The sequence below is a fragment of the Pipistrellus kuhlii genome, unplaced genomic scaffold (genome assembly GCF_014108245.1).
Source record: "Pipistrellus kuhlii isolate mPipKuh1 unplaced genomic scaffold, mPipKuh1.p scaffold_m20_p_74, whole genome shotgun sequence".
Classification (NCBI taxonomy): Eukaryota; Metazoa; Chordata; class Mammalia; order Chiroptera; family Vespertilionidae; genus Pipistrellus; species Pipistrellus kuhlii.
In genome coordinates, this window is record NW_023425578.1 from 217,776 (window position 1) to 231,909 (window position 14,134).

The 14,134-nt window shown below is 72.0% G+C and overlaps 1 protein-coding gene across 1 annotated transcript; it reads left to right on the forward strand.

The window, feature by feature from the left end:
* Positions 1–370: 370 nt before the first annotated feature.
* ADORA2A (adenosine A2a receptor) lies at positions 371–9,725 on the forward strand. Its single transcript, XM_036422939.2, has 3 exons — positions 371–408; positions 5,592–6,147; positions 8,143–9,725. Exons 2-3 carry the CDS (start codon positions 5,813–5,815, stop codon positions 9,047–9,049), a joined length of 1,242 nt encoding a protein of 413 aa, XP_036278832.1. The 5' UTR covers positions 371–408; positions 5,592–5,812; the 3' UTR covers positions 9,050–9,725.
* The last annotated feature ends 4,409 nt before the right edge of the window (positions 9,726–14,134 follow it).

Here is a 14,134-nt window from a genome sequence, read left to right on the forward strand (position 1 = left end):
GCGGGCACGGGCACTGCCAGGCCCCGCGGGCCCGGGAGGAGCGGGCACGGGCACTGCCAGGCCCCGCGGGCCCGGGAGGAGCGGGCACGGGGGGCACGGGCACCGGCCAGCAGGGCCGCGGGGCCCGGGCCGCTCCGGGCGGGGCGGGGCTGGCCGGGCGGAGCCCGTCGCAGGGGCGCGGGCGGCGGCGGAGCCGGGGAGCCGGGGAGCAGGCGGGCTCGGTGCCTTCGCCGGCTCCGGGCGGGGGTGCGGCCTCGCGGGCGGCGACGCGGGGCCTCGGTTTCCCCGCGCGGCGGGCGGGGCGGGGACAGCAGCCTCGGAGCCGCCTGCAGGGGGCGCCCGTGGGCGGCGCGGGGAGCGGAGCCGCGCGGAGCGGAGACGGGGAGCCGGCAGCCGGCGCAGCGGCAGGTCAGCCGGGGGCCGCGGCCGGGGTTTGGGGTCCGGGGTCCGGGGTTTGGGGTCCGGGTCCGGGTCCGGGTCCGGGTCCGGGGTCCGGGGGTCGCGGGCGGCGGGCCGGGCTGTCGGGGCTGCCGGCGGGGCAGGGCGGGCGGGCGGCTCCAGTCCCTCCCCCTTGGGGCCCCGCCGCCCGGGAGGAGCGGGGGCTCCGGGCTGGGGTCCGAGCTGCCGCGGGCGCCCGGGGGGCGGGTGCGGAGGCTCCGCGGGGCCGGGCACCCTGAGCCCCGGCGGGACCCGCCGCCCTCGGGCCGCCTCGACCGACCGTGCGGTCGGGGCGCCGGGCGGCGGGGCCGGGCGGCGGGGCCGCAGGTGCCGGGAGCCGCCCTGGTCCGTCCGGCGCCCGGGGCGGGGCGCGCGGCCTCGGTAGGGGGCGCAGCCGGCGGCGGGGCCGGACTCGGGTGCAGGCGGCGCGGCGGCGGGGCGGGGGCGGCGGGGTCAGGGGGCCCGGGCACCCCGCACCCCGGGCGGCGGGAAAGCTGCGCGCGGGCCGGGCCGGGATGGGCGGCGGGGCCGGGCTCGGGGTGCAGGCGGCGCGGCGGCGGGCAGAGCGGGTGCGGGGTCGGGGCTCCGGGGGCTCCGGGGGCTCCGGGGGCGGCAGGGGCAGAGCCGCTGAGTCCCCGCGGCCGCCGTGCAGCTTCGGTCGCCCCGGACTGCGCTGGGGGTCGGGTCGGGCCGGGGGAGAAGCAGAAGCGGGAGGGGGGCCCCGCGCCCCGTGCCCCGCGCCCCGGGCCTGGCGTCCGGCGGCCCCGGAGGGGAGGCCGCCGCCCCGCAGCCGCTCTGCCTCTGCCACAGGCCGGCCCGGGCCCTGCGCTCCCCTCGGCGGCCCACGCGCACCCCAGACCGTGGCCTCGCCCCACGCGCACCCCAGACCGTGGCCTCGCCCCACCCGCACCCCAGACCGTGGCCTCGCCCCCAGCTGTGCCGGCGGCGCCAGGGCGCCAGGAGCTGGGGCGCAGTGGCGGGAGGGCGCTGTGGTCGGGGTGCCGGCCGGACAGCCCTTGGCCAGGCCCGCTGGGGACCTGTGTGACCCCAGTGCTGCCCGTGAAGGACAGGTCCCCCCATCTTCTCAGAGCAGTGCCCCCAAGGGAGAGGGACAGTGAGGGGGGCATGGCTACGGGTGACGGCGTGGGGGACTGTGCTTGAGCTGTTAGCCTCGTGGGTCAGGGGACCCCACGAGAGTGGCTGCCAGGGGGCCATGTGGCTTCAGGGCTGGGCACCCCGCAAAGTTCTGGTCCCTGGTGGACCTAGACCCCGAAGCCGCTCTGACCACCTTCCCTGCCACCCAGCCGTCCTCTGCCTGGACCCCCTTCCCGGCCCCCCAGGCCAGCGGACGCTCCTCCTCTGAGAAGCCGTCCCGGCCGCCGTGGGCCACGGCGCCCGAGGGCCGGCCTGGCTCAGGAGGGGCTGGGCAGAGGCTGGGCTCCTCGGGGCCCCCTCGCTCCTGGGCAGCCCAGCGGCCCCTGAGGCACGCCCCCCCCAAACACGGGGCCGCCTCACGCGGTGAGGGCCTCGGGTCTGCTGTCTTCCTGCCCCCCTGCCCGGGGCGTCACCTCCGGCCCCCGGCCCTGCAGGCTGAGGGGTTCGAGGGAGCGCAGAGGCGGCTGAGGGCACCAGGCTGGCCCGCGTCTGCGCCCGGTGGTCTGGCTGAGCCTCCCGCCCTCCCTCAGGGTCCCCAGGAGGGTCCCCTCCTGTCCTCTGCAGTGCCCGCCGGGCACCCCAGGGGGCACTGCCCCTTTGGCAGGCCAGCCTCTGCCCGGCTCCCATTAGGCCCCTCCGCAGCACCTCAGGGTAGCACCCTGCCCTCAGGTTCCTTCTAGGGAGGCCCGGTGTGTGCCCCCCTACCACCTTGCACCCTCCCCTCCCCCGTGGCCGCACCGCGGGGAAGGGTCTCGGGGTGGAGCAGGGTGGGCACCCAGCACCCGGTGCCGAGGAGTGGCCCCTCGGAGGGGCTGAGTGGCCACCTCGGGCTGGGACAGGGGGGCCTGGACGTGGGGGGGTGGGAGAGACTCTGGGTGCCCAGCGGGGAGAAGGGTGCAGGCTGGTGGTGTGGAGTCTCCTCGGGGGTGGCTCTGTGCAGGGGGCTGGATCCCCGCCCTGTTCCTGCCCACATCCTGCCCCCGGGGGCTGAGGCAGCCGCCACACACCCCGGGGGCAGAGAGGGCGGGGGCACCCCTGGGTGCCTGCACCCAGTCCCTGAAGCTGGGGCCGCCAGCAGCCCTGCAGGGAGGCGGCAGGACCTGTGGCTGCTCACACCTGCCCAGGCCTGGGCCCCTGGCGCCTTCCCCCTGGGCAGGGCGGGCAGGACTGTGGTGGAGCGGGAGCCGAGCTGCCGCTGCCCTCTGCGCGCTCCGCGGAGCCCTGGCCCGGCCGTGCTGCTCGGCCCGCCTTCCCCGTCGCCCTCGCTCCCGGGACCTGCCGCGCCGGTGCAGTTTGGGTGAGAGTCCGGTGGCCGTCAGACCCCCCCCAGGCGCGCGCTCTCCACCTCCACCCGCTCGTTCTCGCTCTGACAGGACGGCCGGGACCTGAGGGTGTGACGGCGGCGTTTCTCGTTCCGTCACCTGCTTCCTCTCTGCCCGTGAGTCCTCGCGCTCGGTGATGGACGCGGTTCCTTCCTTTATCTCTTTGAAGAGCCTCCATGCCTTGGGCCGTCCCCAGGAGCAGAGGCAGGGGTCCTGCCTGGCCTGGAAGCCGGCGGGCACCCCCGGCCACCGGGCACCCCGGCCAGCGGGCACCCCCGGCCAGCGGGCACTCCCCGGCCAGCGGGCACCCCCGGCCACCGGGCACTCCCCGGCCACCGGGCACCCCTGGCCAGCGGGCACTCCCCGGCCAGCGGGCACTCCCCGGCCAGCGGGCACCCCTGGCCAGCGGGCACTCCCCGGCCAGCGGGCACCCCCGGCCACCGGGCACCCCCCGGCCACCGGGCACCCCGGCCAGCGGGCACTCCCCGGCCAGCGGGCACTCCCCGGCCAGCGGGCACCCCGGCCAGCGGGCACCCCGGCCAGCGGGCACCCCGGCCACCGGGCACCCCGGCCACCGGGCACCCCGGCCAGCGGGCACCCCGGCCAGCGGGCACCCCGGCCAGCGGGCACCCCCGGCCAGCAGGCACTTTCTGGGGGGCACAGCCACCGTCTGGGCACGTGCACAGAAAGCCTCGCCAGCCCGACATGCGAAGAGCCGGGATGGGGCCGGGGAACCTGTGGGCTTTGATTAAATGGCGTTTTAATTAGAGCCGCCAGGCCAGTGGGCGAGGGGGAGGCGGCCGCCGGGCTGGGCGGCGTGGGCCGCCCCTCAGCGCCTCCACGGGGCAGGCGTGTGCTCAGCACGGGCCGTCGCGGGGAAATGATGCGCGATTAATATTTAATTTCCCCTTCCGGCCGCGGCAGAGGCCCAGGGGCTCCTAGACGGACCGCCTCGGCGAGGGTCAGGAGATGGCCCGGCCCTGGCCACCCAGCCCTCCCCACGCCGCCCGCCCTGCGGCTCTGGGAGGCCTGGAAGGGAGGGGGGTGGGGGAGGGTCGGGGGAGATGGGGCCCAGGAACTCTCCCGTTGCTGTTTTCCCAGTTCCGCCCGGTACCGTGAGCCCCTTTGGGGCTCAGCTCCTCATGTGTGAGGTGGGGTTCATGGGACAGCGAGCACCCAGGCTGCACGGCGAGCTGAGAAGGTCGGGGTGCAGGTGCAGGGCGGGGGGCTGGAGGCGCGTCTCACGCTGACTGTGCGCGGCGGCTGCTGGTTCCTGTCGGGGACGGGGACGGGGACGGGGGAGCCCTCACTGGCCGAAGGGGAGAGTGTGCACCACAGAAGCCCAGCAAAGGCCACAGCACAGCACCTCCGCCGGACGGTGCTCCGGCCGTTAGAGCCTGGTCCGCCACACCCGGCAGAGCCTGCGGGGCCGCTGTGTGCGGGTGGGCGGGAGGGCGGGGGTGGGGGGAGGAAGGGGTGCCGGCCATGCAGAGAGGCAGCTGGAGGGGACCCAGCTGGAGGGGCGCTGGCTGTGTTTTAGCTGCTGGCAGGGTTGGCCTGGGCCAGAGGGTCCATGGCCTCCAGGAGACTTGGGGTGGGGGCACCCTGACAGCAGGGAGCATGTTGGTACCAGTGCTGCTCAACACAGGAGCCCAGACACAGAGGCATGGGGGGACCCTGGGGACTGGGGGGACCCTGGGGACTGGGGGGCCCTGGGGACTGGGGGAGGGGGTATGCAGCCGGCATGGGCCGCGAGGGGGCTGGGCCCACAGGGCATCGGCTGGCCTCCAGGGCAGGACGAGGGGCAGCAGCCTCGGCTCCTGGGAAGCGCGGGGTGTGCTGTGGCCAGGTAGAGGCAGGTGGGCTGGCGATGGCCCATCATTGGAGGGAGGGAGCCCCTGGGCCATGGGGGCGCTGCAGGCTCCAGCCTCCGCTCCGGCCGGGCCCCGGGAGCCGGGCTGGGGAGGGGGTCTGGCAGAGGGGGCACACGCGCCTCCACGTGAGTGACGGGTTGGGACGGACGGAGGTGGTGGGAAGAGGGGGTGCACTGGGCGTTTGGGGGGACACCGAGCCTCCTGCCTGTGCTCTGGGTCAGTGACCTCACACGGCTGTGGCCCTCTGACTCTGGGATGCCCTCGCAGAACTGTGTCCCCCCCTAGAACCAGGGGCCGGGGGCCTTTCGGGTTCACCCCCCGACGTTTCCAGGGGGAAACCGAGGCCCAGAAAGGACAGCCTCCGGCACGTCCTGACGGCGCCCCTTCGCTGCCTGGCACCCACGGCGGCTTCGCCAGGCGGCAGAGCGGGCTGGGGAGCGGCGTGGGAGGAGGGAGGGGAGCCGCCCCGCCCCCGGGCGCAGGAGGGCGCCGCTGCCACTGTGGTGCAGGCGCAGACGCCCGCTCCTTCCGAGGGAGCACCACGGGGCCCTCCAGCTGCTCCCGCCTGGGCCCGGGGGAGAGAGAGAGAGCGGGGGTGAGGGGCTTCTGGGGGGCAGGGAGGGGGCTGTGGGGGGCAGTGAGCTCAGGAACCGGACTCCCGGGTTTGAGAGGCTGAGCAGGAGGGACGAACCGGAGGGACTTCCCTCGGAGAGGGCCCGGCTCCCTGGGGGAGGCCTCTCGGGGGGACCCAGGGTGCCCCCCACCCCGCAGCGCCAGCCCCTCACCGGCCTCTGCTCCGCAGGTGCCGGGACCCTGACGCCGCCGCCAGCTGCGCGCGATGGAACCCCCGGGGGCGGCCCGGCTGCCGGAGACGCCACGGGAGCCGCGCAGAAGCCCGTAGGAGCCCCCCCGCAGGGAGCCCCCGGCGGTCGATCGGGGCGCGGGGAGGGCGCGGGCGGGCGGCAGCTATGGACCGAGAGCCGGCCCGGCCCGCGTGCTCGCCGCCCCCCCGCGGCCGCGGCCATGGATGGCACGGGCTCGCTGGCCGTGTACATGGTGGTGGAGCTGGCCATCGCCGTGCTGGCCGTGCTGGGCAACGTGCTGGTGTGCTGGGCCGTGTGGCTCAACAGCAACCTGCAGAGCGTCACCAACTTCTTCGTGGTGTCGCTGGCGGCGGCCGACATCGCCGTGGGCGTGCTGGCCATCCCCTTCGCCATCACCATCAGCATCGGCTTCTGCGCCGCCTGCCACAGCTGCCTCTTCCTGGCCTGCTTCGTGCTGGTGCTCACCCAGAGCTCCATCTTCAGCCTGCTGGCCATCGCCATTGACCGCTACATCGCCATCCGCATGCCCCTCCGGTGAGCGGCGGGCGGGGCCGGGGGACCCACGCCCGGGCCGGTCTGCAGGTCCGTGTGTGGGGGTGACAGGGCGGCCCACCCAGCGGCCCCTGTGACCCTCCCCGGGCACCGGCCCTCCCCAGGCCCCCCGGGGACCAGGCCTGGGCGGTGCTCACACAGCGGGGGGCGGGGGCACCCCGGAAACCACGGGGTCGGAGCAGCGCCAGCTCTCCCAGCTCCTGGGGGACGGGGACGGGGACGGGGGGGAGAAAGGTCTGAAGTCTCACAGGAGGAGAGGGCCGGGGGGAAGTGGAGGTCACAGGAGCCGTTACGGCCCCGTGTGCACACGCCCGCTCCTCCGGCCACCAGTGCCCTGGCGTGGGCGTGGGCGTGGGCGTGGGGGTGGGGGTGGGGGAGATGAGGGGGGCCGGGGGGCTGGCGGAGGGGTTTTCGGGAATCTCCTGTGAAGTGACTGCGGCCGCGGGTGCAGGAGGCTCTCCCAGCGGCTACGTGTCCTCCCGGCCGAGCCTCCCGCCCCCTCCCTGCCCCTGGCGCCCGGGAGGCCTCAGAGGAGGGCTCACAGGGAAGGGCAGATGCACGTGGAGCCCCTGGAGTTTGGGGGGGCTCTTGGATCACAGGGTGAAGGAGCAGCTGGGAGCTGGGAGACGGAGGCGGCAGGTCCTCTGTGGGCGGTGGCTCTGGCCCCCCTTCCTGACCCCTCTGGGCTCCCTCTCCGGGGCCCCATGTGATGGCGCTAAGTCCCAGGGGCTGCTGGGTCGGGGCTGCGGTGCAGCCACTGTCCCGCTCGGCTCCTGGGGGCCTGGTCCCGGGCCTCGAGCCGAGGGCTGTCTTTGTTTCTAAACTTGAATAACGCCCGCAGCACGAACAGCCTGAGGTCAGGGTGCAGCTGCCCCCCCCCCGCCCTCCCCAGGGGGGGCGCTGGGAGCCCTCCCGGGCCTGCCCCGCAGGGGCCAGCGCAGCTCGAGGTGTCCCTGTCCCCACCAGGGGCTCTCTGAGGTCCCGCCGTGTCCCGAAGCCTCCGGCCAGGTCTGCAGCTGGGGAGCCAGGCGGACAGCCCCCAGCAGAGGCCTCCAGGGCCTCCACACCACCCCCACCCCCACCCCCACCCCCACCCCCGTCCCGGCTCATTCCTGCTTGATTGCCTCCAAGGCCCGGAAGCTCACTACCGCCTGAGGCGGCCGGGGACCGAACCCGGCCTCCTGGTGACTTTGGGGTTTGCGGCTCCAGAGCGGCCCGGCTTCTGGGACACCCGCAGCCAGCCCATGGCTCTCCTCGGGCCTCGGTTTCCCCACCCGTAAACCAGGGCTGGCGGAGAGGTCTGAGGCCACCAGGTACTTGTTTCCTTCCTTTGAATCGGCTGACACAGCCGAAGCCACGGGAGCCCAGCTGGTGGGGCTCAGGGGCTGAGCATTGATTGACCTGTGAACCAGGCGGTCAGGGTTCGATTCCCGGTCAGGGCACAGGCCCAGGTTGCAGGCTCCAGCCCCAGAGTGAGGCATGCTGGAGGCAGCCGACCCATGATTCTCTCTCATCAGGGATGTTTTGATCTCTCTCTCTCTCTCCTTCTCCCCTTCCTCTCTGAAATCAACAAAAATATATATTTTTAAAAACACAGGGAAACCATGGAAGATTTTACCCCGAAAATCCGCTGTCCGGCCCCTCCTGGGACCCAGCCACGCTGGGCACACTTGCTGCTTGGCAGGGAGGGGCCGAGAGGCAATGGCTGCCTCCTGGACCCTCCACTCTTCCCCCGACCCTCGACCCCCCTCCCCCTCCCCCCCTCCCCCTTCCCCCTCCCCTCCCCCTCCCCCTCCCCCCCTCCCCCTCCCCCCATCCCTTGGTAATTCCCTCAGACCGAACCGATGAGGCGCCAGGACCACTTGTGATGCTGACCGACAATCACCTGGACACGGGGCCCTGCTCTCCTGTGAGAAACGGAGGCAGGAGGCAGGAGGCGGGTCCCTGACGCCGTTTCCGCGCCCCCCCCCCCCGCAGGTACAACGGGCTGGTGACGGGCGCCCGGGCCAAGGGCATCATCGCCGTGTGCTGGGTGCTGTCCTTCGCCATCGGCCTGACGCCCATGCTGGGCTGGAACAGCTGCGACCGGCCGCGGGAGGCGCGCAACGGCTCGCGGGCGTGCGGCGAGGGCCGCGTGGCCTGCCTCTTCGAGGACGTGGTGCCCATGAACTACATGGTCTACTACAACTTCTTCGCCTGCGTGCTGGGGCCGCTGCTGCTCATGCTGGGCGTCTACCTGCGCATCTTCCTGGCCGCGCGGCGGCAGCTCAAGCAGATGGACGGGCAGCCGCTGCCGGGCGAGCGGGCGCGCTCCACGCTGCAGAAGGAGGTGCACGCCGCCAAGTCGCTGGCCATCATCGTGGGGCTGTTCGCGCTGTGCTGGCTGCCGCTGCACATCATCAACGGCTTCACCTTCTTCTGCCCGCAGTGCCGCCACGCCCCGCCCTGGCTCATGTACCTGGCCATCATCCTGTCCCACTCCAACTCCGTGGTGAACCCCTTCATCTACGCCTACCGCATCCGCGAGTTCCGCCAGACCTTCCGCCGCATCCTGCGCAGCCACGTGCTGCGGCGCCGGGACCCCTTCAAGGCGGGCGGCGCCGGCGGCCGGGCGGGGGCGGCCCCCGGCGACGGCGAGCAGATCAGCCTCCGGCTCAACGGGCACCCGCCCGGCTGGCTGGCCAACGGCAGCGCCCCCCGCCCGGGGCGGCGGCCCCCCGCCGGCCACGCCCTGGGGCTGGCGGGCGGACGGGGTGCCCGCGGGGCCCCGGGGGACACGGGCCTCCCCGACGTGGAGCTCCTCGGCCAGGAGCTCGGCGGGCCCTGCCCGGACTCCCCCGGCCTCGAGGGCCCCGGGGCCCCGGACGGAGCGGGCGTGTCCTGAGGAGCCGCCCCGGGAAGGACTCATTGCTCTTCCTGGTCCGGGAGCCGGGCCGGCCGGGCGGGCGGTGCGGGAAGGAGACCTTCCCCTCCCGGCTGGTCCCCACGCGGCCCAGGAGGGACCCGGCGGGCGCAGCGCGAGGGGATTTGGAACCCGAGAGCCGGCGTGTCACCGGGGACCCCCGTGCCGGCCAGGAGCGCAGCCCCGGAGCAGCAGCCCACTCCGGAAGCATCTGGAAGGGCCACCTTGTCTCTGCAGAGCAGGCCGCTGGCCCCCGTGGCTCCGAGGGGCCCCTGCATCCCCCCTCTCCAGACGTTCCGAGGGTTTGGGGGCTGCTGTGCCTGGAAGTGGCGTTGGACTTTGTTTTCCGGGAGAAAATGTGAGCGTGAAGATGCCCTTTTAATGTTATTGTTGTCCCTCCCTGTCGCCAGTCCTGCTGCTCAGCTGGCACAGGAGGCAGCCCGGGAGCCCCGGGCGGCCCTCTCCCCCCGCCCAGAGCCCTGTCCTGGGGACGAGGCTGGCCGCCGACGGGGCGCTGTGATGGAGCGGGAGGGGCTGGGGTGCGGGCTGGCCTGCGTGGGTGCGGGCAGCTTGCCGGCCTCGGTGGAGGCCTCACTGCGTCCCCTGAAGGGCATGTCTTTTCTGAGATAAAATAAAAGTGGAGCCCGTTGTGTTTTAAGCTTGTCCGACGGGAATGGCGTCTGAGTTCCTCTCCCTGCTCCACGGCGGCCTGGCACATGTTACAGGCGTGTGTCATGTGTGTGTGTGTGACTGCATGTAGACACCCTGCTTGCCCGGGGGCCTCCTGGGCGCTCAGCCTCTGGGGGGCAGACTGCCTGGTCGCACCCACGTGCAGCCCCGAGACTGGGGTCCCTGTGAGGGGGCGGGGGGGGCTGTACCCCAGCTGCTCTCCCTCCCTCATCGCCTTCCTAAAGTCCTTCAAAGATCTCTTTGTTTTTTAAAGTATGTTTTTATGGATGTCAGAGAGGAAGGGAGAGAGAGAGAGAGAGAGAGAGAGAGAGAGAGAGAGAGAGACATCAGTGGTGAGAGAATCATGGATCGGCTGCCTCCTGCACGCCCCCCATCGGGGATGGAGCCCACAGCCCAGGCCTGTGCCCTTGACTGGAATCGAACCCAGGACCCTTCAGTCCGCAGGCTGACATTCTCTCCACTGAGCCACACCAGCCAGGGCCAAAGAAGCTCTTTGTGCTACTTCTCAGAGCTACGCCCACCCTCCGGCTGCCCCTCCCGCTCCTCAGCTGAGAGGCAGCCAGAGATCTGGGAAGAGATGGGCCGGGGCTGCACCGCCTTCCCTCCCGGCCAGCCCTCCTCCCGCTCCCGCAGGAAACCTGTCAGAGCAGGTGTTTCCTGCGCTCCCTCGGGCTCCGTGGGGGGGGAGGGAGCCGTCCTCAGGGCAGTGAGGACCGGCCCCTCGGGCAGGGCCAGGGAGGGCGTGTTTGTGCTCCGGGCACCTCACAGCGTCATCTGTGGATGGCTGAGCAGAGCGCCTGCACAGCCCCTCAACGGAGGGCCGGACGTGAACTTAAAACCCTGGCCATTTCCTCAGTGGTTAGAGCGTCCGCCTGTGGACCAAGGGGTCTCGGTTTGATTCCTGGTCAAAGGCATGGACCTGGGTTGTGGGTTCCCCAGCTCCTGTAGGGGTGCCTTCAGGAGGCAGCCAATCGGTGTCTCTCTCACATCGATGTTTCTCTCTCTCTCTCCCCTTCTCGCTCCTCCCACTCTTTCTGGAAATCAATGGAAAATACCCTGGCCGGCATGGCTCAGTGGGTAAGCGATGACCTATGAACCAAGAGGTTACGGTCAGGGCCTGTGCCGGGTTGTAGGCTCAATCCCAGTGTGGGGTGTGCAGGAGACAGGTGGCCAATGGTTCTCTCTCATCACTGATGCCTCTCTCTCTCTCTCTCTCTCTCTCTCTCTCTCTCTCTCAAATGAATAAAAACATTTTTAAAAATCAGTGGAAAATAAAAAATAAACACACACCCAGGCCTGTCTGCCTGCAAACGCTCCCCTCATTCCGCTCCCAGCCAGAGTGTAAAGCAGGAGGCAGTAGCGGCCCCACCACCTGCTCACAGAATGGACTTCACGGCTACAGTGGGCGCACCTGGCCGCTCCCCGATGGCGACCCGGTGCCGGCACCTGGCACCCCTACCACCTGGGCTCCATCTCCCTCACTGCCCGGCTGTGTGCTCACTGCCCAGGTGTGTGTGTGGGGATCCCGGCCAGCACGGCTGTCTGAGCTCTGGCTTCCGGCTGCGCCCTCAGAGGCCCTCCCGGCAGCTGCCCGGGCCGGACGGGACCCAGCCCGTGGGGCAGAGCCAGCCCGGCCTCCCCGAGCCACAGGGCCCAGCAAGCGGCCTCCGGAGCCCTCACGCTCAGCCTGGCTGCGAAGCCCTGAGCCTGCACCAGCCCCCTCCCGGCCAGGCTGGCTTCCTCCTCCCACCCCACACCCCACACCTCACACACCTCACACCTCACACCTCACACCCCACACCCCACACCCCACACCCCACACCCCACACCCCACACCCCACACCCCACCCCCCACACCCCACACCCCACCCCCCACCCCCCACACCCCACACCCCACCCCCCACCCCCCACCCCCCACCCCCCACACCCCACACCCCACACCCCACACCCCACCCCACCCCCCACCCCCCACCCCCCACACCCCACACCCCACACCTCACACCCCACACCCCACACCCCACACCTCACACCCCACACCCCACCCCCCACCCCCCACCCCCCACACCCCACACCCCACCCCCGGGTCGGCGCTGGCTGTGGCTGAGGGCAGCACCGTGGCCTGGGGTGACCCCGAGGAGGCTGAGTGCCCGGATGCTGCTGGTGCTCAGGAGCAGCTGGCGGAGCGGCCAGAGGAACCGCAAAGGTAGGGCAGGAAGCATCTCTCAGGCCTTCCCCAGGGCTTCTGGGGAGCTGAGCGTGGGGTGCAGCCTTTGGGGTTTGGGGCAGGACCGGGCGAGCCGGGGTCCGGTGTCCGCGTGTGCACAGACAGACAACACAGGTGTGTGTGAGGGCGGGGCACCCCAGCAGGGCGGTGCCCCAGCGGCACAGGGACCCGGAGCCCGTCTGCTCGGGACCCGGCCGCCTGGGGCCCCGCTGCAGCTCTGTCCTCGCCCCTCCTGTCCCAGGGCAGACACAGGCTTCTCCAGCCAGGCCTGTCCGGGGGTGTCCGCACCCCTCGAGGCAGCCGGCCAGAGGCTCTCCTCCTGCCGCCCTGCCCCCCGGCGCCTGGGGGCGGAGGCCTGGCTCAGGCTGGGTCCCCGGAGGGACAGGCGGGGAAGGCTCCCGCCCATCCGAATCCCTGCCTGGCTCCGCCTCTCCCCATGTGTCTGTCTCCCCCGGAGGCCGCACAGAAAGTGCTCGTGGCTCCTGGGCGGCCGGGGCAGCTCTGCGGGGTGGGGGAGGGTGGCCTGGGCCAGAGGCGGGGATGCTGGGCCCCTGGCCCTGTGGCTGGGCTGGCCCTGGCCTCCCGGGCCCAGGCGGTGCGGATGCAGGAAGCACAGGCTCAGGAGAGGGACCGGCTCGGTGCGGCCTCCCCAGGTCTGGGCGACGGAAGGCCTGCCCGGCTGGCACTCTGGCCAGAACCCGTGCCTGCGGTTATGCCGCACAGCCACTGGCACGGCAGCTCCGGCTCCCACTGAGCAGGCTGGGGGCCCCCTCCGCGGCTGGGGGGCTTAGGCTGAGGCACGAAGACCTGTTTGCTGTGGGGCCCTCATCTACCCCCCAAAGGGGAACGTGTCACGTGACCCCTCTCCCTCCACCCACGCCTGCCTCTGTCCTGGGGCCCAGGACACCTGTCACTCATCCTGTTAGCAGCCCGTCAGGCTGCCGAGCTGGGTGAGCGGAGGCCGCAGACTCACAGCCTCCGAGCGGAGGGTGAGCACAGGGCACAGCCTGGCACAGGCACCTCCTGCCCTCTGCTTGGCCCTTCCCTGTAGCGGGGGAGAGGCTGCGGGAGGCTGAGACCAGCTGGGGATGGGGTGGGGGCAACCCCGTGTCCTCAGGGGGTGGGCCTTTCGGGACAGGCTTTGCCTTGCCTGGCCCTTGCCGGGAGGGGGTGGAGGGAAAGCAGGTGGGGGTGGGGGGGAGGGGAATAGAGGTCAAGGCCCCTGAGGAAGGGGTCAGGCCTGCTCGGGTCCCTGGTGGGGTGCTCGAGGAGCTGGCCCGCTCCGCCATCAGGATCCTCAGGCTGGAGCTGGAGCCCCATCTCCTGACGGTTCCTCTCTCAGCTGCCTTAGCCTGGGCGGGGGGGGGGGGGCGTTTGGGGGAGCCAAAGGGGGCCGGGGCCCAGCAGGGATGGCCAGGGAGGCCCGGGCTTTGGAGGTTGGGGGTGGAGGCCAGGCCACACCCCACGGGGGATCAGGCAGTGGAAGTGAGTGAACACCACCGGGCTCTTCACGGAGTGCGTTGGGGGCGATGCGCCCACACAGGAGTACGCCCCATTTGCAGCAATTTTCAAGTTAAGGTGTTGTCAGAGGGCTGTCAGGCTGTGATGTGTCTTTTCTGTTCACCCGCCCACGTGTGTGTTCTCGTTGGGGTGGGAGGGGAGGGGAGGGGCAGCCCGGCTTGGGTTCAGAGATGTGGGGAGCGCTCGGAGGTACAGGGGGCGTGAGCGTGGTCCGTGCCCAGACCCAGGCAAGCTCCCCTCCTACCGGGGACGAAGCAGACGGTGGTGCCCTCGGAGGCCCTGTGCCGGGGACGGACCAGCCCGAGCCGCTGGGAGGAGCAGCCGTGGAGGGAGAGGAAGGGGCGCTGGGCGCTAATGGCCGGGAGGAAGGAAGGACGTGCTGGGCTAATGGGATAATCGGATAACCTCGGAGCGAGCGGGCTGCCAGGCTGGGGCCAGCTGCTGGGCGCGGACACAAATAGCAGAGAAACAGGGGCTCTGGGGCAGGAAGCCGCTGGCTCGCTCGCTGAGGGATGTGGGGGAGGGGGGGTGGCCAAGGGGTGGGGAAGGGGTGTGGAAGGGACACTGGGACCCCCTCCCCCGTTCCACGGGGGTGATCATGTCAGGCCCTCAGGGACCTGGCAGCAGATTCC

Excerpts from the sequence above, each read along its gene's own strand:
- ADORA2A (XM_036422939.2), top strand. The coding sequence starts at position 5,813 with ATGGATGGCACGGGCTCGCTGGCCGTGTACATGGTGGTGGAGCTGGCC. Across the intron at positions 6,148-8,142 it reads GCCATCCGCATGCCCCTCCG|GTACAACGGGCTGGTGACGG; the intron begins GTGAGCGGCGGG and ends CCCCCCCCGCAG.